The sequence below is a fragment of the Oryzias melastigma genome, linkage group LG19 (assembly GCF_002922805.2).
Source record: "Oryzias melastigma strain HK-1 linkage group LG19, ASM292280v2, whole genome shotgun sequence".
Classification (NCBI taxonomy): domain Eukaryota; kingdom Metazoa; phylum Chordata; class Actinopteri; order Beloniformes; family Adrianichthyidae; genus Oryzias; species Oryzias melastigma.
In genome coordinates, this window is record NC_050530.1 from 14,288,903 (window position 1) to 14,314,880 (window position 25,978).

Sequence of the window (25,978 nt, forward strand, 5' to 3'; positions counted from 1 at the left end):
TAGTGACATGTTTCCATGGGAACCAACTATCATGAAAAATAAAACTATAGGAAGATATGATACATTTTCATAGATCATAGTGTAAATAGGAAGGGCCATTAGTGGAAATTAAGTTCAGAAGAAACTGCTAAAAATCCATCAACACCTTCCACAACCATTTTGCAAACAGATGAAATTCCTGTTTCAGTGTAAAAACATCAAGTCATCTGCAAAAAGAGAAACAAGTTTTCTGCATTTTCACAAGATCACCTTTTGGAGTTTTAGACCTTCTACACAGTGGAAACCAGAGACATGGAACAAACAGACTCAATGCAGAATCAGGATTACAAGCAAAGATACAAACTTCCAAACACAAAGTAGTTACTGTATTTTCTGAACTATAAGAAGCTCTTGAAAGCCTTAATAATTTTTCAAAATAAGACAGTGCTCTCTATAACCCAGAGCCCCTTACATATGGATTAGTTCTGGTTGTGCTTGAGCTACGGTCACAAATCCCAAAATGCCACTGTGCAGCGACTTAAATGTAATTTTTTTAGCAAATTTGATAAGTGGACATGCAGCAGCATTTATTATTGGGAGGTGGCAGTAGATCTTTTTTATTTTTTTTTATTTTATGGCCACTGGATGACCTTTCTCTAAAAGTTGACATCCGTCAGTGGCCACCCAGGTAAATTTCGAGGTCGCACTCACTGACAGGCGGGAATACGACATTAGGAAATTGGACAACAAGCCACAGGTTGGTGGCAGCTGGAATCTCCAGACGGCAGCAGCTCTGACTGGACACTTTATTCTACCTTCCTTGAAGGCCCAAAGTGGTTTACAGTCACAGTCCCATTCACACACATTCACACACTGATGTGTGGTTCCGCTGTTAAACACTAATGCTAACTTATAACCACCAGCTGCCTGACTGCTGCCGTCTACAAGACCACAGCAAAATAATTTCAAAAAATCAGACAGGTGCCTAAAATCTTGTAGATTTTGCTAATGCCCCCCCCCACCCCCCCATTGCATGGTGGCAGTTTTATTTGTGACTGTAGCGTTGATGATGTGGAAGCAAAATGTTCAGTCAGGTGTTATTTGAATATGCTAACGTGGCTGATGTGTAGTGTGAGAATTTTGGTTTTTTTTCACTTATTATTACCAACGTAGGGAGTTAGCATAATCACAGTAACGTTTGTTTTAGCTGTCTTATTTAGATTTTTTACCTGTTGCAAATGAGGTTGAGAGTTGTTGAGAAGACGCTAACACGGCTAATGTGTAGCATTGTCAGAGCATGTTTTTTAATGCATTATTAACAACGTAGGGAGTTAGCATAATCACAGTAATGTTTGTTTTAGCTGTCTGTTTATTGCTAATTTCAAACAAGGTTGGGAGTTAATGTAACTATGCTAACATGGCTAATGTGTAGTGTTGTCAGAATTTTTTTTAAATGGTTTTAACAAGGTTTGGAGTCACAGTAAGGTTTGTTTAAGTGGGATCAGACTTTTTCATTATATGTAGCAATTAAGTTTGGGAGATACAAGTATTGAGAAAATATGCTAATGTCGCTAACGGTCCTGACATAGCTAACGCATAGCGACTGACGAACACTTATTGTGAACATAGTTGATCAACTCTGACTGACAAACGTGTTTCTTTTTAAAACACCATAGAGTTTGGTGCGCCTTATATATGACACAAGTTAAAAAATAAAGCATTTATTGATGCTGTGCCTTATAATCCAGTGAACTCTATAGTGCAGAAAAAAATGGTAACTGATAACTTTAAATCCACCAAACTTAATTTAGAAAATGAGAAAAAGTAGACTTAAAAGAATATTAATTTCATGAGGCTGTATGCTGGACTCCTTTTCTACAGCCCTGAACAATGTCTCCTTTCCTCCTTAGGTCGCTGAAGTGGCTCAAATCCTGGATTTCCTCTCCACTCAGACAGCTCTGCCGATTGTGGGCATCAGCGGAGGCTCTGCAGTCGTCATTCCATACAAGGTACGACCAGCACACCTCCGTCAATTTAAAAAAAACCCTTAAACACTTCAATAACTTTGTAAAAAATGACACTTCACAGCTAAAAAAGATTTAGATTCATGAAAAAATGTTCTGAACAGAGATGTTCTCAGTTTCAGTCGGGACTCTTTTGTAGCTCCGTCACTCCGCTTAAACCAACTTAAATAGGTCAGAGCAACGAAACCTACTTTGAAACTGGCTGCATGTGAGCATTACATTTGGGTGAATTAAAACTGACTACAGTCTTCGGGCCTCATCGGCTCACTTCATCCATGTCTGTGAAAAGATTTTTGGAAGTGAAACTTCTCAGAGTGATTTGTGCTTCTATCAGTCAGAAAATAAACTGGGCAGGCTGCTTTTGCAATGACTCAACATGTATATTTTTAAAGAATGAGATGCAAAGTAGTAAACTGTGTAGCTAGGTTGTAAAGAAACAAGATTGATGACACCAGATGGAATCATTTTACCTCCACATTTAGTCGGATAATGGCTCCATCCTTTCTTCCTGTTCATGCTCCCCTGCCCTTCTTTTCCTTTAATTGCCATTTTCAGCACCTTATATTTATAGAATTCTCACTTAGAGATGCAGCGCGTGTAAACAGTGTATGAGAGCACACTTGCGGAGCTGCATCTCCTCACCTTTCACCAGCACTGGGAACGTAAAGGAAAGTGTAGCCGTGCAACTGTGAATAGTGGATTCCACCACAGGCAAGAGTTTGCAAACCATTTTGTACTTATCGTCTTCCTGTTAATCAAAATGTATCTGCAGATGTCACATTATAGATGAGTATTAAACAGGAGGAGTTGTAGCTGCGGGAGGGTGATTGATTTGCTTTATTTGGATGGCAGAGTGAGTGAGGATGAGGCAGGGATTGGAGGGAGACGCTGCGCCGAAGCTCTGCTGACAGCTGCCTGAAGGCAGCTTTTAAACGCCTCAAAGTTGAATCTTCCGTCTCTCTTTTGAGAGTGAAATTATCACTCCCACTGCTGTCTTTTTTCATCCTTTTTCTCCATTTATTTCTGCTTTTTTATTCATTTTTCCCCAATAATCTTCACTTCTTTTATACAAGAAAATCGTTTTTTCCTCTGGTGACAAAGAAATTCTACTTTTTATTTTTTTGTTTACCTTTTTTCTATTCACATTTTTCAAAATAAAAGCTGAAATGAATGACCAATGTCTCTTTATAAGTTAGCCAGAGAAAAAAAATGACTCACTAGAAATTATATCTTCTTATGATTTTAATAATTTTGAAAAACCATTTGCACTTTTTTGATTGTTTGATCTTCAGGGAAGAATCGTGACTTCAAATGTCCTTGTTTGAGTTGTGTGACATGAATATCAGCCCTCACAGACGGAGATGTAGCTGCTCTCTCGTTGCTTCACAAATCAAAGGTGCTTTATTTCAGGAATTAAATCATCTCTTACAGAGCTGCTACACTGCTCTGTAGCATGTTTGCCCCCAAGGAGCGTGAAATGTGTTTTAAATCTCAGTATAAAAATTAGTTTGCAGGTAAAAAAAAAAAAATACAAGCATAAGTGAGAACTGCATTATGGGAAATGGGCTGAGAAAATAATACTTTTGCCTATTATCCCCATTCTGCCATGATCAATGTACTTCGACTTGGCATTTTAGTTGAAGAAACTCTTCAAAAATTTAGTTAGAAATACCAATATAAATGCACAATTGGAACCATTGATGGTATAAAAGAACTGGAACAAGTGAGTGTGATGCCACACATTGAAAATGACTTACTTCTGGCTCCAACCGAATGAAGTCAATTCATTTTTTTTCTCAATACGGACTTCCTTACGCTAGAAGCAGACAACATCAGTAAGCAGCAATTAGTCTGTGTCGGTCTGAGTCACCGTTTCTATGGCAACCAATCTCGCCAATCAGGAGTGAACTCGTTTGAAGGCCACACCCCTACCATTAGAAATTGGGAGAATCTGCTAATTAAACATTTCAAATGTCCGATACATCCTTTAAGTTGAAATATCTCTGGACACCCTCAAAACTTGGCTCTGTGTTTTAGGTTGTGATGAATTTTTATAAGTTTTCCTCAAACGTCTGTGGTGAAGAAATTAAAGTCTCATTTAGCAACAGTCTCCAAAGTTTTGTTAGCCAAAAATATTCCCAATATGTCACATCCCAAATTTTCTTAATTCATTGTTTGTCCACTATAGCATCACTTGTTAAGGATGGAACCTCTATGTTCTCTGGAGGTCTTAGTTCCATTCATCCATCGTTTAAATACAACACCACATCATCAGAATAATGTGTCACCCACCCTCAGTGTCAAGTGACACTGAGGCTCCGCCCAAATGTGTTGGCTCCAGAATCTCCCCAACAAACGTTGTCATTGATCGACGCTCTCCGTTTTGTAATTTGCAGAGCCGATCGTGACTTGTTTTTGCCGGATTATTTATTGTTGCTGCCCGACAGCGGCAACAAAACAGCACATTATATATGTCAGACGGTGACCATTTTTCTGAAGAGCTCCAAGTGTTGAGTGACGCATCTCTATTTAACACAAACAGCAATAGACGCCCCTCTCTGGTCTGCATGCTCAGGGCCTCACTCAGCCTTCCTCCATGCGCTCCCATTCACTCCATTTCCCTGTCTTAAACTCTTCTTGGTTGTCAGAGCGGAGAGAAAACAGCTTGTCAGAGGTGTCGGTACAATGGGACAGGTGTATTGGATGCAAAAAGACATATGCATGAGTGCACGAATCTCTTAAAGGATAAAAGAGCTCAATACTACTTAATTATCAATAGCCTGATGAGGATCACAATCTTTGATGGCGGTTTAAAAAGAAGCGGCAGCCGCACGGGCCGCCTATTTATGGTTCCTGTCTTAGTGATCTCTTTTCATGGCAACAACAAGGAAGGAGGGAATGAGACCAAGATGAAAAGGCTAAGGGGAGGAGAGGAAGTGTGTCTTTTGTCAGACGGCACATACATCAAGCAGCGGCAAAGGGGAGGAAATGAGACCGGGCGAGGAACGGTTGAGAGAAGACATCAGGACTATTCAATAGGGCTTACAAATGAAGGAAGGAAAAAAAATGTTTTGCAACTTGTCTCTCTGATGGGCTGGAAACCAGAGGTGGTGAACGTCGGCGCTCTTGGCTGGCAGTGACTGCAGTGAGCCGGGTGATCATTAGAGGGCGCTGCCTCCAGATGTCTTCCTCTTGGGGTGGAGAGAAGGGCAGCGCCAAAGGCGAGGCGAACCTCAGGATACTTAACTGTCACGAGTGTTTTTGTTCTTTAACAAGTTTTGGATGTAAGTTTCACAGTTTTATTTAACATAGATACAACACATTCTCACTCTGAACTCATCGTATATGGATGTATGGTTGGGGCCCCCTCCACGTCACTTTTTGACATTTTGGGTGTCCTAAGTCTTCGTTTTTGACGTGCTGGCTGCTCCCATTTAATCATGGGTCCCAAATCTCTGGGCCACTTGGTACCGGGCCACAGACGCTAATCAGGGGTTACCGGATGTGGACCGGTACAGATACCCTAACCCATACCGGTTCTGCCTACGGTACCATGTCCAATACCACCTCTGATACCGCATTTGAAACCTTGTCCGGTACTGCGTCCGATATCGCGTCTGGGACACAGTCGCTAATCAGTGGTTCCCAACCCTCGGGATGTGGACCAGACCGGTACAGATACCCTTACCCAGTACCAGTACCCTAACCCATACCGGTTCCGCCTCCGGTACCATGTCCGATACCATATTTGATACCATGTCTGGTACCACATCCGATACCGCATTTGATACCTTGTCCGATACTGCGTCCAAGGCACAGACGTTGATCAGGGGTTCCCAACCCTCGGGACGTGGACCGGTTCAGATACCCTAACCTAGTATCAGTACCCTAACCCCTATCGATTCTGCGTGAGTGCAAAAATGCCTATTCATAATTTGGAGCAAGCTATACTGTCAAGAAGCTAGTATCATTTTCTTTTATTTATTTTCCAATTAATTCATTGAAATAAACTAATCAACCAATGTAAACTTACTAAACAGAAAATAGATGCTTCCTTTAAATTGTTTTCACTTCAAGAAAACCACACAGTTGTCTTAAAATGAAACTCTACTGCAAAAAAAATGTAAAGTTTAAATGTACACTGAAAATGAGAAGTGTAGACTCACTGGTCTAAAGTTTTGACTAATATTAAATATCTCTCAAACTACGTTCACCCCGCCCTCTGCTACGTGCGTTTAACCCTTTAACACCGGAGCTGCAGTCTTGAAGTTCTTTGATATACCTTAACTTTTCAACCATTAACGCTAAAGCTACGTAGTTCCAGCAGATCCGGCTCTGCACCGCTTTTCTCCTTCAGAATCCGCCAGAATTTTGTTGACCACATTAATGACTGAAAAGTTAAATATTGCGCGCTGTTTGAACGTCGCTGGCGACTTCTCAGGTGTTAAAGGGTTAAGTGCCACGTTTCAGTGAAAAGTCTATGTAAACCATGTTTCGGGCTTCCAAACCGTGTGATTCAGAAGCCGGTGACCTGAAGTGTGTTTGAGATCACTTCAGAAACAATGAGCGTTGAGGAACTTGGGTCTCCAATAAGTTCAACAATAAAATGAAGAAACATTTATACGTTTATTATTATTTAACAGAAAAACAGACAATTGATGCTGATATTTTAGGAAATTATTGGAAAGGGCTTGGATTTGTTTTTAATTTGTTTTTGTTGAAGTGATACAGCTGCCACACCACAATAAATCAAGATCACATTTTAGTTAAACTTTTTGATAAAAAAAAAAAAAAAACTAAGAATGAGCATCAAACCAAAAATCTGTGCCAAATTGGTACTGGTGCTGTATAAAAAAGTGACTTTCTGCGCTTCTTGGCTCATATAAGTGAGACCACATAATGTTCTGATCACTAAATAAAATGGATTTTAGTGTTTTAATTATGTGAAAATTGTATTAATATTAAGATAAAGCTTTTTCAAGATCAGAATCTTAAAAAAAAGTAAAATATTGTCTCTGGTACTCTTGTAAAGATATGTTTCGTATCGTGACACATGTTTTGTGATACCGTTACTGTTGCCATTACACACCCCTAGTGCACAATGCTCACACTTTAATTGAAATCCTGACTTAACCACTGCATTTTTAGATTTTCTGGGAACAAATCAGAAAACATTTTTAATCAAGAAGTTTCTTTTTCAAAAGGTTCTGCAATCTTAAAGAAAAACATCTCTCGCCAGGAGTTTTATTGCAACACAATAAATCATGTTTTATAAAGTTGTCACATGTTGAACAAAAGACTTGCAAACTCTCAATCTTACATCTTTTTCGTTTTCTGAACAGCTTGCCTTTCTTCTACACTATATAAAAAATATCTATTTATTTTTTAAAAACACCCTAGATGCCAACTGCATTTCTTTTGTCACAAAACATTTTCTAAAATCTATGTTTTTTTTGCAAATATAGAATGACATTCTGATGTTTGACAGGAAAGATTTGCTTTAGTAACAAACTGTGATTGTTTACAGTATCTGATGATGACAAAGTGGCACAAAAGCACATTAAGATTAGAGTTGAACTCAAGCTTTTGAGCATATAATGTCATTAATCATGATTCAAGGCATCAGTAGAAGGTTATTTTTCAGCTGTCTGAGCCGACCGCAGCCTAAGGTCACGCTCTCCTTCTGATATTGGAATGAAATGGTGCAAGAAGTCAGACATTTCTCACTGGATCACTGTGTTTGTTTCTTTTTCGGGGGCTTGTTTCTGCAGCCAGTCTGACCCGCTTTCTCTGTTTGCCATTCAGTACATGTCTGCTCTCCCCAGCACTTCACTTCTGGCCTCATGATCCAGAAATCAGACACTCCATAAGCAGGTCATGAGAAGCTCAGAGCCGCCGCACTGTTCTCCCAGTGGAAGCTAAGACCCACGTTTATGGTCACTTCTAAACTTACAGTGTTAGTCCAGTATACTATCAGTGAGGTGGTCAGGCCAACTGTTAATGTTTCTTGTTTGTGTCTAAGCTTCAATAGAAATTACTTTAAATTCCAGTTCTCTTACATTTAAGTGTCATGTGGGACTCCTCAGGGCTTGATTTTAGGACCTCTAGATGTTCTTTGAAACAGATAATCTGTCAAGTACATATAAAAAAGAAATGTAAAGGATTTGGTGCTGCATAGCTGTTTTCATTAAAGATTTACTAGCTTGAACACTTTGGAAAACAGCATCTCCCTGACACCATATGCTTATCTATCCTGTTGAGTCTTCAGAATGATGGTATTTTTCACTCCGTGGTCCCTCTTGAGCTTCTTTTGAAACTATCGAAGCGATTTCTCTTTCCAGTGGAAATGTTCTAAGTTAAGAAGTCTGGTGTCAAAGGCGGAGTTTGACATAATTATACATGCTCTGAATGGCTTTCACTTGCATTGTTGTAGCAGTCTCTTCACACGTCGACATCAGGGGGAACTTCACAGCCTCCGGTCGGTGCCAAAGTCTGCAGCTCAGCTTTTCACTCACACTTGTAAAAGAGCACACATGACACCGGTTTGAGTCGAGTATTATTGCTAGTTTTAGAACTGTTAAAGTTCTGGTGCTCATTTATAGTGTTTAAAGCTTCAAACTGTTATAAATACCAAAAATCAGGTTAATTTGTATCGATCGTCTTACATATTCATTGTAGAACAATTGCCGCAGACAGTAAAATGCTTTGTTTATGTGCTCTAAATTCCACTATAGCTTAGAAATCTCTATAAACACGCATATCTGTAGATTTTTATCAAAGTTTCTTATTTCTTTTGCCTTTTTTACTGGTATTTTACTGTAAAAGTATGTTTAACCTCCTTACCTGCTTACTTGTTAGAAAAAAATCACATGGGATAAAAATAATTGAATTGTCTTAATTTTTGTGATGAAAATGGTCTTTTTGGTGCTTTTAACATATTTTTTGAGAATTTCTTCTGATAATGGAGAACAAAAATTAAGAAAATTAAGCTTAAAATTGAAGTATTTCTTGGTTTAAATCGTTATGAATCGGGGCAGATGAAAAAATGTTTCATCTTTAGTAATTGTTAAGTTTACTTTGCGCTCAAATGTTGCAGCTGTAACTTCATTTTTGATTTTGTAATTTTTAGAACATGTCAGGAAGGATCCATTCTGTAAAAAAAGAAAGTTGCTTGTGTATCAGACTTGTTTTTGTGGAGTAAAGTGATTGTCTATAGCAAAGGATAAATATTTAGGGATTTTGATTTAGTTTTCAGACACTGGTTAAGTAAATCTAACGAAGTGTTTTTGATCAGGAAGTTCCCCACATCATGATGGTGCCACCGACAAACTAAATCATTCCGGTCAGTGGGGTTTCCTCAAACTTCTGAAGCATTTCTTCCCACAAAACCAACCAAAACAGCAGACTTCTGGTGTTATTTCACAAGATAGTTTGCAGGGATTTAAACTATTATATTGTGAATTTTAATAAAATATGTTGTTGAAGTTAATATTTAAATTTCATAATCTTAGGTTTTCCACTACGGGAAAGAGACATTTTCTCATTTTTTATGTTTATACATCCGAGACTTTTAGAAATTCGGAAATTACAGATTTAAGTTTAGATGAAAACAAAAATACAAACAAATTTAAGAATAAACCAATTAGCCCAAATTGTATAATGTTTGACACACATTTCTAACCCCTCTATCTCACTAGCACAATCCAAACTTTCCCTAAAACCCTGTTGTATAGAACTTGGTCCATGTTTTCTTTCCTGTAGTTCACCATCATTCCACTAGGGGCAGTAGAACGCCTTCTCCTGCTCTTTTCAAAATGGCAGCCTCTGTGAAATCTCAAAAACATTTTTGGCGGGAAAAACTTGATCTAATTTTCAAAACTTTGTGGTGAGAATAACTAATCTATTCTTTCTCATGTTTTAAAATGACTACTTCCTGTATCAAAATGATGTAAAATTTGTAGATAAATAGTTATTAATAATACAGTTACACCATGTTAAAAATGAGTGTATCAAATTTGAGACAGCGGGTTTTCTGAACACTCATGTTAATATTTTTGCATCTTAAACAACATTGTTTCAAGTTAAAAATTACCAAATCACGCCATGTATTAAAGTTGATCCCATCTTATAGCTTAATAAAAATGATATTGGAAACATTTTTTTTGTGTGGATGTCAAACGATTTAAAAATATTTTATTCCTAAAAAATGTTAACTTTAAAATGTGAATTTTTTAAAATGCAAATTGATAGAAAAATATTTTTTAGTTCAATTTATGCTGTGCACAAGAGATTGTCAGGATACTGTAACCAATACTGTTCAAATATCACCCAGGAAATAGACAGAGCCAAACTCTGAAGAGTTTAGTCTGCAAATGCCACATTTGTATATTTTTAGGGTGCTACTGTGAAAAAATCTTCAAAAACAAATGTCAAACGTGATTTGGTCAGAACAGATTTTTTATTTTGCTTTATTGTGAAGTTACAAGTTAGACATATGCAATCAACAGGTTCCTCATACAAGAACATTTAAGAATAAGTCATTGTAAACTGACATTAACTTGGAAGAATTGTTTTGTGTGCAAATTATGACCAAGATGAGTCCTTCCAATGAGGGGGAGGGACCACGCAAAGTTCGCTCCGCACTGTGGGAGGAGAGGAGTATGTGTGCAGCCACCGTGTCCACAGACTTCCTGTCACATTACCATACGCTCCTGGGGTAAGGCTGCTAATTACGCCTGTGTGTGACAGCCGCACTGCCAAGGTGGCGGGAAGACGACGGCTGGGAAGAGGAGGATGAGAGAAGGGGAGGGTGAACCCTGTCTCTTCATGTGGGTGTGTTACTCTGAGATTTCAACATGGAAAAGAAGGTCACTTTGATGTGATTCTTATTAAAATTCACAATGGAGAAGAAAGTCAGTGTCCTCCGATGAGTTTAATTAGGAAGTAAAAGTCTTGGTGGACCGAAAACTCTAGTTTGTTTAGCAGCTCGGATGCAACTTTGATTGAAATTCAAATGACATAACTCAGGAAAGCTCAAGCAAATCAGCTGAAGTGAGACAGTCTGCCAACTAGTTTATTTATTTGGTAAAAGCCAGACTGTACAGGCTATAATTATAGCCACTATAGTCCAGTGAAACAGTCTGGTGACGCTTTGCTCCAAAGGTGAGCCTCATACAAGCTCAGACAGAGGTAAACTGAAAGAATTGAGATTTTCTCTGTGATATTCTTGCAGTCCTCGGGCTGTGGAGCTCTCCTGGGCTTTGCACAGCCTCTGAACTGGGAAAGATCAACAGAAAGAGGAGATGACAGGTAGTCACCTCGGAGACGAGCGCAGACTGAAAAGATCTGAGACCTCGTCCCAAGAGGCACCTAATAGTTCGCCATTATCTGTTCTTTTTCATCTCCTTTCATATTCCTTCACACATGAAGTCTCACATGATGTTCCACCGAGCAGAGGAAGATATACATTTCCAAAAAAGCACTTTCCCGTTCATCAACTCTGAGTTTAAACACCATCGTGTTGCATGTTTTTTCACTTTCTTACATCAGGAGTCTATTTCTGCCCCGAAGCACCGCCATGCCGCTCAGATCTCCAAACTCAATTACATATTGTTAAAAAAATCATTCACACAAAATGGGGGATTCAATTCAAGTCTTTTAACTTTTTTGATTAACTCTTCAGTTGTTTTATGTGAATTTATTTATTTTGACTGATTGATTCTATATATCAACGGTGGACTTCTGAATCAAATTCACAGATCAATTTGTATTTTTATTTTGTGCAATTCAATCAAATATTGATTAGCCTTTTTTTCCTTAAAGGTTTTTACTTTGGTTATAAATAAATAAATATACTGATTACAAAAATCACACAAAAACGGTGATAAAATTACAACTTCTCACTCTGTAAATTTAAATTAAAATAGATTTTTTTTTCTGGAAAAAAGCTTTAAAAAGTCTGATATTGATAAGTCAACAGTGATGTGCAATCAGTAAGTTTAAATTTGAATTTTCTTTGTCACAGACACATACTTACATGGTAAAATATGCAGTGAAATGTACTGCACAACTGTCCGACAGTATGAAAAATGATAAGGAAATAGTAAAAGTCAGTTAATTAAAAAAGTTTAACTAAATATTTGACAATGAAGCCTACTTAAGGTCATAAATTCAGTCACAAAGTCAAAAGAGTCCATGTGCTGCTAAAATGTTTCTTATATAAAGTAACGGAGAGAGTGCACAGAATTGTGAGAGTTTCTTGTTTAGAAAGAGCTGAAGTAGGATGGCGTGATGTTTGTGTGGTGGGAGTGGGTGGGAGTCTATAAAGACGGCGTTGTGGCTGAGGGCCTGAATGACCTTGTCTTTGTATATTTAAATGTAAAAATGTTGGAGAACTAAAGCACTAAATCAAGCTGCAATTTAATATTCAGACTATATGTGCTATAGAAGGTTTGTTTTCACACTTCCAGGTATTATCTTTAAAGGAGTTCCTCAAGGCTCAAGTTTAGGTCCCATTTTATTTTCTAATTATATCATTAATTTATGTTCAATTTCTCAAACTTCTTTTGTGACTTTTATGTGAAATATTCAATCCATTATTGTTGCTCTTCTTCAATTTTCCAGGATTGGCAGTCTGCACTTTAGTTCAGTTTCATTCACACACTGACATTGACACTAAACGCTGAGAACACTTTAGTCATGCTATTTTCACATGAATTACTAGAGAACATATTACATCATTAGAATCTGGCCAAGGTAAATCCATAGAAGCAGTTTCAAGCTTAAGTACCTTGTATTTTGGTTCGATCAGGACTTGTCTTTCTAGGCACATATTGCAAATGTGATCTGTAAGCTGAGGATTCTATTACAGAAATAAATCCCGCTTTTCCCGCAGAGCTCGTAAACTCCTATTATCTGCAACCTTTTTACCTTTGTTGGATTATGGGGATGTTTTGTATGTGAATGCCTTTACAAAATGCCTTCAGTCTGTAAACCCTGTGCATTATTGTGCTTTGAGACTTGTAACACATCACCATGAATCTGTACACCACAGCTGAGTGGTCTTCATTGTGTATGCAAAGGTATTCTCACTGGATGACTCTGATCTACAAAACTCTTCAGGAACTTGTTCCAATTTATTTAGATTTTCTTCTAAAAAGGTCAAGAAGTCATTATGATGCTTGTTCAAGTGAATTTTATCATTTGTTGTTACCGGTTATGGGACCAATTTGCGAAAACAAGTTTTTCTGCTGCCTCTTCTGCCTGGAACCCTCTGCAAATTAAGATGGAGCTGTCTAATTTTAGTCTTCTTTGTGCTTTTAGTAAGATCTACAGGGCTCTGGACATAAAAAATAAAAACAAAAAACTAGTTGCCTCAAATTAATAATTTTTGGGCCACGAATTAGTATTTTATTGTGCTAAAATTACCAATTTGTTGGCACTAATTTGTATTTTGTGTGAATAAACTACCATTTTATGTGCACAAATTAGTATTTCATGGCCACAAATTAGCATTTGGTGCGCACAAATTATTAGTAAGAATTAAAAATACTAAAATAATAATTTGTGCACAAAAAATATAAATTTGTGAGCATAAAATACTAATCTGTGGTCAAAAAATGCTAATTTATTCACACAAAATGCAAATAAAGAACTAGTTTGTGGCCGCAGAATACTAATTTGTGAGCATAAAATACCTATTGGGGCCATTAAATACCTATTTGTACCCACAAAATGCAAATAAAATGCTAATTTATGCCTAAAAACAAAAATAAATTAGTAATTTGTGCTCAGAAATGCAAATAAAATACTAAATTGTGCACACAAAATATTAATTCATGGCCCAAATTTGCTGAATAGAGGGAACTTTTTTCACTTCATAAAGATCTTAAAAAAAGAAGCAAAAAAAGACCTTCAATGTTTCTAACCTGCCTCTATTAGTCCTCTGTTCTTAATTTACTCTTAAATACTTGTTTTATTTAGGATTTTATTTTCTTTTGTTGTTTTTGTTTTACTAGATGTTCTGACCTTTTATCCAGAAAAAGAGATTTTGACCTCAATCAGTTTTTCATCTTGTTAAATAAAGTAAAAACAAATCCAAACAAATGGTAAACCTCTTACAACTTTCTTTATTCTTAATTAAAAAAAATGTGTTTTTTTCTTTCAAGACGATGCTAAATCAATGAAGTCCCAGATGAAATGGTGTATTGTTTAGCAGCATGAAGGGGTTAAAACAGATCATGTGGTTTAATTTACCAATCACCACATTCTTTCTTCATTTCAACATTTCTAGATTTGAATTTTTAAAGATAAACTGCAGTGATAGAGACAATGATCTAATATCAAACCTTTACTCATCAATGGTTTAAAACACTCCCATTCACCTTTGACCTCACTCTATAAATCACTCACTGTTTCCAGCTTTTGTCCTTTCATTTGTTTTTTTTCCCACTGTAGTACAAATCTCTACTTTTTGCTGTCAGCGTACAGTTAGTAGATATGCAAATTCATGCCAACACACACAGCATTGGAGCAGCTTTTCCTGACAGAAAGAGAGCAGGAGTACTGAATGTTTTCTCTGCAGAGACAAGGTCGAAAGTGGAGCATCAAAGGCTTTTTGTAAACTAAAGGCATCAATAAATGTACAAAATGCGTCGTTCACATGCATGGAAATGATGCCTTAAATAACACATCACTCTGAATTTACATTTTTATTTCCAAATGTTTGTTTGGCAGCTGTGTTCTGTTCAGTCATATTAGGAGCTTATTGCATATTAAGAGACTACAGCTTTACAGGAAAAGTAATTTGCTGTTGTATTTCTTTAAGCATTTTCCAGTATTTTCCTAAAGTTTGATCACATTTTAATTACTTTCCTAATAAAGTGACCGTAGAAGCAGTTTTGGAAATTTGTTCTTTATTAATCTCTTCTTTAACTTCTGCTTTGTTGATTTTCACTCATCAAGATATTCGTATCATTGTTTTTATGCTATTTTTAGTGGTTAAGATTCATCAAACTAAAATTTTGAAGTTAAAATTTAGGAAAATTGATTATTTGAATTTTTAGTTTTTACTTTTTGAAAAAAAAATGTAAAAAGAAATAGCTGACCAGATTTAAATAAGCATTTAAAAGGCCTCGATAACTTGTTTTACATGAATTTCACTCACATGTGTCTTTGCTTAAGAACTTCACACAGTTCTGTAAAAAGAAATAAAGCCAAAAAAAAAAAAATAATTAGAAAACTAACATCCACTAACTCCCAGAAGCACAAATCAATAGGAGTCGGCGATACTGGAAATGTGGTTATTGATCAGATATCATGCCGTTACAGGGTTAGTATCAGCGTAGTATTGGTGATATTAATATTCACATTGATACCAATTCTGTTTTTCCTGAAATGTTGTATTATAGAATAATTTTGGAAATACACAACAAAGAATTCTGGCAAAAAAAGTTTGTTAGATAACTACAGCAATATGTACTGAAAATACATCAAAAATAGAACATGTATATAAATAATGACAAACAATAAGAAGAAATAAGAAAGCTTCTGTATCGCCTTTGAGACGCTGAAAAAGAAACAGTAAAAACAAAATAAACTGTGGGTATTTTGAGTGAATAAGTGAAATATTTTTTTTTATTCAGCAATTTCCAATATGATTAGGGCTTCATAAAAAAGAGAGATTAAAAGAAAAAACAACAGCATAAAATGAAAAATGCAATAAAATACACAAGAATTTAATAAAATGAGTAAAAGGATTGTGTTTTTAACATTCTCTTGTAGTATTTTTCTCATGATGGAGATAATATATAAGAGAAGTTAAGATTAAAACTGCATCTCTGAGTATTTCTTTACTCAAATGTGATAAATCACGAGCAGATAAATACCTGCAGTTTGAAAAAGCGGAGGTTTGTGATACAGCAAGTCTTTGTTCTCTGCTCCAATGCTGATGCATCCACTTGCAGACAAATAGACCCATAACAATTGAATATAAAATAGAGTCATCTAAGTTTTGTAATGTCTGCTCAGATTTTTAACATGTCAAATGACTAGGCATAATTGTTACTGTTAGAAAATTCTGTAGAAATGTTCTTTAAAAATGTGTTTTAAATGTGTAGTTTGTCAAAAAAAAAACATTGTTATATTTTGGTAAATTACACTAAAGTAGTTACATTTTTGAATAAAAACCATTTAAAATGATTTACAGTTATGTGTTTGGTATTCAGTTTATTCAAAATGTTTTGAGTTTTTTTTTTAATAAATAGATTCTACTAAAATGTGTTTATCTGAGAGTAAAATGAAAATAAAATTATGGTGGCACACCAACATTTGAATGATAAAAAACATCACGTTTGACCTTTTTTGACACAGTGGGTTTTATTTTGAAAGGAACTAGTGTGTGCTGCCGTCAAAAGTAAAATAAGTTGCAAGATTTATATATATATATATATATATATATATATATAAACATATGGTCACTGTTGTAATTTCATTATTATAATATTTAAGTTACATCTGTAAATAAATGTTTACTCGACAAAAAAACAAAATTATTGTGCATTTTTTTCACGATAAAGTCAGACTTTATGGCTCTCGTTGGGTCTATAAGGGCTCTTTACGATGAAGAGCTTTAAACATTTTGTCAGATATAAAAAGCAAATTTAAACAAATCTAAATGCAGTATTAGTGTGAACCCTTTATTATTTCCTTGTTCATTCTTCCAAACCCTGAATGAGTTTTTTGGTCCTCACAGGCTGAAGGATCCTCCTTTCTGCAGATGGGGGCGTCTCTGGAGCAGCAGGTCATCAGCATGTTTAAGGTACAGCAGAGCCTCCTGTTAACACAATACGGCGTTTAATGGTTAGAACGTTACATTTGACAGCTGGTATCTCTCATGCTGATTAACTCCATACACGAGCATTATGGATGTCAGAGTGGGAATCCCTGACCCACTTCCCTAACCTAGTAGAATGTGGGTTTATCGTGGATTGTACAAAGTCTCAGGGGATCAGATTACTGTACTGTTCCAGGTGTTTGAAAGTGAACACATAATCGGAGTACTTTGTCTAATTTTAACCCATTATCCAGGCAAAGCCTTTTTTTTTTTTTTTTTTTACAGGCGAAAGCATCTGTGACATCAACACTTTTGAGGAATTATTTTAGACTTAAAATACTTTCTTGTTCTTTTTTTGCTGCTTTATTGCATATAACTACAATGGAGCATTCGGGCCACCAACAAAAAAAAAGAAAAAAAATATATATATTACAAGATTAAAGTCATAAGTTTACTATTTTTTTTTCTTGTAAAAACATGTGATTTGAGTGTTGGGTGCAGCAATGTGATAAATTTGAGAATATTGGCGAGCTCGCCGCATTGACTCAACCAATTAGGGGCTCTGCGGGGTTGCCTGTCATTTAATTCTCTCAAATAATAAATTAAAATCTTAAGTAATAAAAAATAAACAAAACAACTAGATTAAATAAAATATTAGATGAAATATTTTTTTGTAATGTAATAAAAGCAAAAACAATGAGACAACTCTAAGGCTTCTAATGTACACTACACATTAAAGCATTTTTAATATACAAACCAGCAATTTTTGCAAAGTTATGGTAAAATAAAGGCCCACAAAGAATCCTTCATAAAGAATCGAGACTCGTAAGAGCCGATTCTTTGAAGGGAGTCGAATTAAAAGAATCGAGGTGCCCATCACTACTAGGGATATATATCTTTTGGGTCCTTTCAAAATAAAGTTGGATCATCAATGTTTATGTAACAGTTATTACCAATAGCTCAATGTAAATCCCAATGCGACAATGATAACCATGAAGTGCTACTAGCTTTGTGATTTCTGGTGGTTCTTTACATCTCTGCAGATCTTGGAGGAGTACGACTGGGGCGAGTTTGCTGTGATCACCAGTTTGCTGCCCGGCTACGACACCTTTGTGGACATAGTGCAGTCGTACACGGACACGTCCTACTTCCTGTGGGATCTGCAGGATATTATGACTTTAGAAATGTCTGTTGGAGCAAACGACCTGAAAGTCAAGCGCATTCTGCAGCAGGTATGTTGGTGAGCATTCTCACTACAATCTTGAAGAAGACGCCATTCTTTTTTTTTTTTATGTTTAAATGATTTTTTACTGAAGGTGACAGTTCTGTCGCTGGTGTAGATGTAATGTGCTGCTTCTGAATCACCAGAGGGCCAAAATTATAAATATGTTTTGTGTGAAAGCAAATAAAGCACATTCTTCAGGTCTAAAAACAGAGCAAAATATAAAGAAGGATATTAGATTTAACAAATTAAAGGAAGGAAAAGACAAAAATATGGTTTTCCAAAATGTCAAAGAACCAAATCATTTCATAATTTCTGTTTAAAAGTTTCAAAAGTGAAAATAACAGGTTTGCATGTTTATTATTTATGAATCATCTTTGTTCTCTACATATATCCATAAATTTAAACAGTAATTCTGCATTCTTAAGCTTTCCCAGATAAAGTCAATCTAAAGAACATCTCAAATTCAAGTCACTTTTGTTGCAAAACTATAAAAGTGACTTGCTAAACAGGCTGCAAATAATCTGCCAGATTTAGTCGCTTTAAATATTAAAGTGGCACTTTTGATTTTGAACTGTGAGCATCTGGTGTTTTTGGCTTCTGGACAGCAGCACAACAGTTCTGCGAATCCCAACGTAAACTCTCCGTCTGCAGGTGGACTCCCAGGTCCTGCTGGCGTACTGCTCTCACGACGAGGCGCAGTACTTGTTCCGTCAGGCAGCTGAGGTGGGTCTGCTGGGCCCGGGGTACATCTGGATTCTCCCCAGCCTGGCCGTAGGCAATCCCAACAGCCCCCCACCTGCCAGCTTCCCTGTGGGTGTGATCGGTGTGATTACAGACCAGTGGAGGAAAAGCTTGAGGCAAAGGGTGAGGGAGGGGGTTGCAATTGTTGCCAAAGGGGCAGAAGGCTTCAAGAGGGATTATGGGTTCATTCCTGAAGGATACGGCGATTGCAACAAGCCGGGAAAACAGTTCGACAACAACACTCTGTTCAGGTGAGACATGCTGTCAAGATTACTTCTGTAAACCTGAACATCCTTTTGCAATGTCTTTTTATTAGAAAAACAAGCTTTTATTCTCTAAGCAAAAAGCCATTCAATTTAAAAAGCAAAATAATCTCAGATTAAAACTTTTGCTGTTCAAAGTGAAGACAATGTGGAAACAATTTAATTTTCTACTTACCTTTAAATCAAGACGTTAATTTAGTATCACCTTAAATGGAAAAAGCATTATAGAATGTTTATTTATAAAATTGGAAATGAAATCAGGAGTGAACGGTTTTTAACGTCATTTTTTTGTAACTCAGAGTTTGAATCAAATTTAAATGTTTCTTTGCTTTCACAGAGTAAAAGCAACAGAACGTTTTTTTAAGGGGGAGAAAAAATACTGAGGTTTTTTTCCTGCTGCTTGAGTATAATTAGGAAGCCTGATGAACAAAAGGAAATATGAAAAAAATAGAAAAAAATAAATAAATAAAAATAATCTCAGCGAACATTTCAACGTGGGCCCATATGGTTTACTTTTGGACTGAATTGTTCACTGGGATGCTTCGATGCAAATCTGAAAAATATCAAAATTGAAGAGGAGAACAATCAGATTCTCCTCCATGTTTGTTTTGGACCACACTTCTTCTTCTGGGACTATCAGAAGAAAGTGCAGCGCCCTCTTGTGGTTGTTAGTGGGAACAAACGCTAAAGAGCAACTGGTTGCTAGTAGAAAAATAACTAATATATGAGCCTATTTATGATCCATTATTATGATTTGTCTTTCAAGATGAAACGTCCGTTCTTGTTATCATATTTTGTTAAATTAATTTCTCCCAAAAGGGCAACTTATATGACTTTTTTCTTCTTTATTATGCTTCTTTGTGTTTTTGCTGCTGCAACTAATAGTTATTAAAATACATTAAATTACATTAAACTTGTCAATTAACAATTTAAACTAAAAAACACTAAAAGTTGCTCATTTAAAAAAGATTGCAACATTCAGCAGGTTCAGTAGTTGCTCATTTTGTACGTTGAGCCCAAAATCGGACTTTAAAACTTGCAAAGTGACGTATGAACATGAGAGTTTTGAACATATAAGACTAAAACGTGAGTATACGCATCTTTACATGTAGGAAGCGGTCGTTCGAAAGTCCGTTTTTGAGCCTGCAAGATAATGATGACAAGATTGTCTCATAAAAATAACGCCTTTCACCTTTTAAACCTTCAGAAAAACTGAAACATCATACAGTGATGAAAAAAGTCTGTTTCTAAAATATAAAGGTAACTAAGCAACCAAATAGTTTGTCTTTGACTTGTTTTTGCTGTAATCAAATTGTACATTACCTGGAAACTGTAAGGCAGGTACCAATTTAGCACGTTTTTTACTATGCTAATTAGTTTGTATTAATTATTTACAGCCCAGTCTATAAAGAATTTATAACTTAACAGAGAATAAAACTTTTAGCAGAAATGCTCTGATGTCCAACCAATTACCTGTTGTTATTAAGCTCTAATTAGCTTCTTCCCGTCTTAAATCAAACCTTCCAGTGGGAGCTTTAGGCTTCATTTGTGCATTTATCATTGTCAGTGAGTGGGTAATAATGCATGTGTGAAATCCTTTAGTCAAGTTCTTTGATTGCATCCTTTTTTTCTCCTGCTTTGCACACACACACAGGCACATGCTGAATGTGACGTGGGAAAGGAAAGATCTGTCGTTTAACAGCCAGGGCTTCCTCTCCAACCCCTCCATGGTCATCATCACTCTGGACCGAGAAAGACAATGGGACAAGGTACACCGGATGTGCAGTTTTATGAATGAAAAAGTGATGATAGTATCTCAAAATCATCCATAAAATAGATTTAGTGTGAAAAAAGCAGGTGATTGTAGTGGTGCTCTCCACTGTCACAAGGTAATGCGACAAAGACAAGCTTGAAGTGCACTCCAAATATTATGAACTCAGATCACTGACACAGATAGACAATCAATGGTTGCTAAATAAAGTCACTGTTTATTTATAGAGTTGAGATTAGTTACAGTGTAGCAGATTCAGAAGAAAGCTAAAAAACAGCTTTAGGTTTTGGCCTCATTTTTGTTATTACAGCACACAGAGCGGTAAATATAGATGTTACGATGTGGTGACATTTATATTGATGCATCTGTTTTCAAAATAGAATTAAACTTTCATACTAATGTTTGTGCAGTCTTAGTTTTTCTATATTTAATAAAGAATTTACATGAGTTTTCCTTTTTTATTCCACAGTATTTTAATCTGAGACACCTGTAGTACTTTCCCATAATCTCTCATAACTTCTCTTTTTTTCCGTGGGAGCAAATTAGTAATTTTTTACCCATGTCAGGTCATAGGCTGCTTACTGACTGGGTAGGCGTTGGAGTACCTACAGATCAGGCATGTGTGGTGCGTTCAAGAATGTGCGTAACGCGGTTTTTGTACACACTATTAGTGTATGATGGTCACACAGGTCTGTCGCTACCCAATTAGCACGTATACTCTTGGTCCAGACTTCATTTCTTTCTTAGCTCTTTTCTGATATAAGAAATCGCCTTCATGATTGATTTTCAACAAACTGGGACTTCCATGTTTTGAAAAGAACACTGTTCAAACATCACTACCAAATCCGAGTCACTGATTGGTCAACTGATTAAACTTTTGACATGTTGCTGCACGTTTTGTATGTAGAGCCCAAAGACAGACTTAAAAATTTGAGTGAATGTGAGAGTTTTGAATGCGGAAGCCCAAAACAGAACTCTATATGCACGTTTACATAGACTTTACATTGAATCTCAAATCCGCGGTTCTGATCCCAGTGTAAATATATTACAGATTGGGTAGTGACGAGGTGTCACTTTCTCATTTTACAGACTTTGGGTTTGACGGCTTTATTGTAAAAGTGCAACTAAACAGAGAAGCCAACAACATACAGTTTTGTTCTGTGTTATCAATGTCAGGTCCTCCCAGGTTTTTATGGATTTGTCTGTGTATGACAGGGGCGTGGGCTGTAATCTTGCTGAAATGGGTGTTGGGCACGTGTGAAGGCCCTAGCTGTCCGTAAGCTCCTCTGTGTACCAGAACGTTGTAGAGACACATGTGAGGCCATCTGTCTGACGGGTCAAAACTGGGTCATGAAACAGAACAATGACCTCAAATCCAAATCAGAGTGACTATACAACAAAAGAAAGTCAGATTTTGAGATGAGTTCATTCAATTTGCAAGAATCATTTTCATAAATGTTTGTTTTTGAGTCTGCGGTGTTATTTGCCTGATATCTCTTCTTCTGCAGGTGTCTGCCGTCTCAATCCCATTCCTTTTCATCCCTGCCTCATTACTTCCTGATCGCTCATCGCATGTTCGTCTTCTCCTCCCACTGCCATGTATCTCATCTGTTATGATGACACATCCGTGTGCTCTTTTCAAGGTTCTCTCCGTCACTGTGACAATCTGACAGGTTAACATGATGTTGTTCCTCTTCCTCTGGTGGGGGTGACATTTGTCTCTTCATTTACACGAGTGTCTTCTTTGTACATTTTACTTTTTTCCTGGAGAACTGATTATTATTCCTTTTTGGGATCCATAGATCAAATACCATTGCATTTTTTTTCTGTTCAGTGATTGGCCCTGCACTAAATCAAAGGACTTCAATTGCATCAGCAGTTTCAGGCACTTGCGTTGCAGTAGCCGGCTGACCTTGCTCCATGGTGGTTCAGTTACCCTGCAGGTGTCTTTCTTTGTGGAGTTTTTTTTTCCTCTAATTACTCAGGTTTCCTCCCAAAGCCTCAAAGCGTGCATGTTAAGTTGACTGCTGTTTTAAATGACCCTCAGGTGAGAGTGCGTGGTTATCTAACTGTGTGGCCCTGTAGAGCTACGTTCACACCGCTTTTGGCAACGGGAGTTCAAGCGACCACTCTCAATGAAAAGTCTGTGAAAACAGGCGTAAATGAGCATTTTGGGCTTCCACAGTCAAAACTTTTGTGTTTGGGTGTTGCTATGCACATTTCTACGACCATGTTTGGGTTCTTTGGGCAGTCATGATGCAGAGGTAGAGTGGTCGACCTCTGACTGGAAGATCGCAGGTTCGCTTTCCGGTTTGCATACTCATGTATTGAAGTGTCCTCGAGCAAGGCCACATATTGCTCCTGGTAGTTTTGGAGCCAGTGTTTGGCAGTGAATGTGTACCAATGGGTGAATGAGACTGTGAATATAAAGGGCTTTGGGTCTTTTTCTTCTTCTTCAAATATGCCATTTATGCCATTCTACATACAGATTGTGCGGCCATTGAATATGCATTAGAAATTAAACAAGGTTGAACTCTGACCGATCAGAGACAGAAGTGCCAACCATTTGATCATAAAGAAGAAAATAACAAATATGGTTTGTTCCCGGATGGAATTTTATGACACCAATACCGGGTTCACACCGCACGCACAGCTTTATCAACATATCGTTTAGTTCACACCAGACATGAATTCCTCCCTCCAAAAACCTTTTGCCGGCTTGCGCAGTGCAGTGATTGTTTCGACATCTGGTCTATTTTTTGTGTGAGCCACGAGCAATCTATGTCCATCCTGAAGTTACACCACGAGAAAATCCTGTCGATTTTTAAAATAAAACCACATTTTCACAATAAATTACCACTATTGACAAATGCAATCAGATTTTTGTATATAAACAGACCGTAGAGATGAAAATACAGTATTCCCCCCTTATTTGTGGAGGTCAAGGACCGGAGACCTCTGGAAATTTGCCGAAAATGGAGAACCGTTGTCTCCGTCTCAACCCCCACAGCCGAAGAAATGTATGGATCCATAATCATGAAAACACTTCTGATCATGTTTTGCAAAGATTTATGAAATAACATTGGAGTAATGCTCAATTCAAATTCTTTTTTTTTTTTATCCAGAACAATAGACAAACTTTTCATGAGTGTCACTCTGTCTCTCTGTGCCTTAAAAAAGTGTGCGCTTCCTCCTTCATTAGCTCAGTGCTAATAGAATTAGAATTTGACAATTTGAATTTCATCCATAATAAACATCGGCTCTGGATGATAATTATCCTGCGCGATTATCAGGATATTTTCAAGCTGCTTCTAAGTCAGCTGATGCCATTTCTCCATGCAGGGTCGCAGTGAGTGTGTGTGTGCGCCTGTGTTTGTGTGAGCATAGCAGACAGCTTGATGTGCTTTTCAAAAGTCTGCGTACACATGAAAACGGAAATGGACGGGGAACCCTTTAAGCACACGAACAACGGACAGCACCAAAAATAAAACACACACACACAGATCAATGAAATGGTCTGACTACGGAGCGGGGGTGTGGTTTTGGATGACCAAAAACATTACCAACAAGAGAGACAGAGAGCAGTTGGCGACAAGTCAAGATGGCCGATGTCAAATTCATTGTAGAAGCTCTAAGTAACCACAGCTAAGCAGAAGCGCCTGTCAACCATCACCAAAAATACGCGGATACCTCGCACACTCCAGTTCGTGGTGCTTCCCAGTGCGATGTGAACCCGCCGCAATCTTTCATATATCAGAATATAGAGCTGTGACAGAAAAAAGTCTGGAGCAAGATTGGCGAAATTTGCACTGCCTCAACATTTCACATCAAGCCTCTTTCAACTGTGGTGGACATGCACTAGTAAACAGCAGCTAGAGAAGAAGCCCCTCCCTGCTTGTCCAGTGTGAACACAATGGACTAAACATGTGTTCTTGTTTGCGTGTAAAATGCGCCGTGTAAATGCAGCTTATTAGATTTGTTAACCCATGCTGAGCTTATCTTGCCAAATGAACGCTGAAATCAGCTCCGTTGAGGGCTGGAAACTAAAAAGTTTCATATTTTTCCTGTGGTTGTGTTTATACTTCTTCTTTTTTTTTTATTTATTTATACAAACTTTAGTAAAATTCAAAACAACTTAAATGACAAAAAAAATAAAAAAAAATAGTGTTTCTATGAAGTAAAACTCAACATAAACCAGCGACCTTTGGTTCAAAGTTAAGACCAAGATGAAAAGTTGATTTTAGAGAGCATAACTTTTAGTCAAATGTATGAAAAAATAGCTTCAATAAGGTCCCTCACAGTGAACTTGCCAACAAAATTTTCTAAACATGCCTTTTCTAAAATTTTACTTGTGATTATGTAGTCATTGTGACACTGGATTGTTGCAGTTTGACTGGGGGAGCATAAGTGGGACAGAAACTGTGATAGTACATGTGGATAGTTTTATTAAGTATGTGTTTTTTTGAGAAATTAATTAAAGTGTGAGATCACACAAACTTACATTTAAATGTTTGATTCTATTAATTTGATCCTAAATCCTGTTTATTTGTTTTTTTATAAGCAGCTTCCTGCTTTTTTACACAATAAAGTTTGTTTCCTCAAATATTCTGCTTCAAATCAATTCAAATCTTAAGTAAAACTGGACAAAATAAAATCACAGTTTCATTTGCAAGTGAACCCTGATGCGGATTGGAAGAATGCCGATTGAATTTTTTGTGTTTTTTGTGACAGCTCAATCAAAGACAGAGTTGCAAAACATCTTTAGAGCAGTTGTAGATGATAATAGCCTCCCGCCAACAACTTTTTGATAGTTTCATGCATATTTTCTACTTGCACGGTGGTGATTTTAGGTAAAACCACCTTTAAATGAGCAGTTGTAAACTTTTAAACATAATGATGGGAAAACAAACCAAAATTGAAGTTTAAAATGAAGCGGCTCTCCCTGCCTGGTCCAATTAGCCCAATGTTTATGATCTTAAAGAACCCTTGACTAAGACTCGACATGTTTTACACACTTTAAGTCAATCTGGGGTATAAATTACATCCTAAATAAGTTGATTTGCACATCAAATTCTTGTCTGTCACCTCACTTTCAACTAGGGGTGTTGCGGATCACAAAACTCACGGTTCGGATCGTGTCAC

General features: G+C 36.9%; 1 protein-coding gene across 1 annotated transcript in view; it reads left to right on the top strand.

The window, feature by feature from the left end:
• The window catches only part of LOC112154559 (glutamate receptor ionotropic, NMDA 2C), a 74,427-nt gene that overhangs the window by 19,626 nt on the left and 28,823 nt on the right, over nucleotides 1–25,978 (top strand). Inside the window, exons 3-7 of the mRNA XM_024285589.2 lie at nucleotides 1,890–1,988; nucleotides 16,756–16,821; nucleotides 17,880–18,068; nucleotides 18,713–19,053; nucleotides 20,720–20,834. Coding sequence (XP_024141357.1) covers nucleotides 1,890–1,988; nucleotides 16,756–16,821; nucleotides 17,880–18,068; nucleotides 18,713–19,053; nucleotides 20,720–20,834 — 810 coding nt within the window. The remainder of the gene's footprint in view (nucleotides 1–1,889; nucleotides 1,989–16,755; nucleotides 16,822–17,879; nucleotides 18,069–18,712; nucleotides 19,054–20,719; nucleotides 20,835–25,978) is intronic.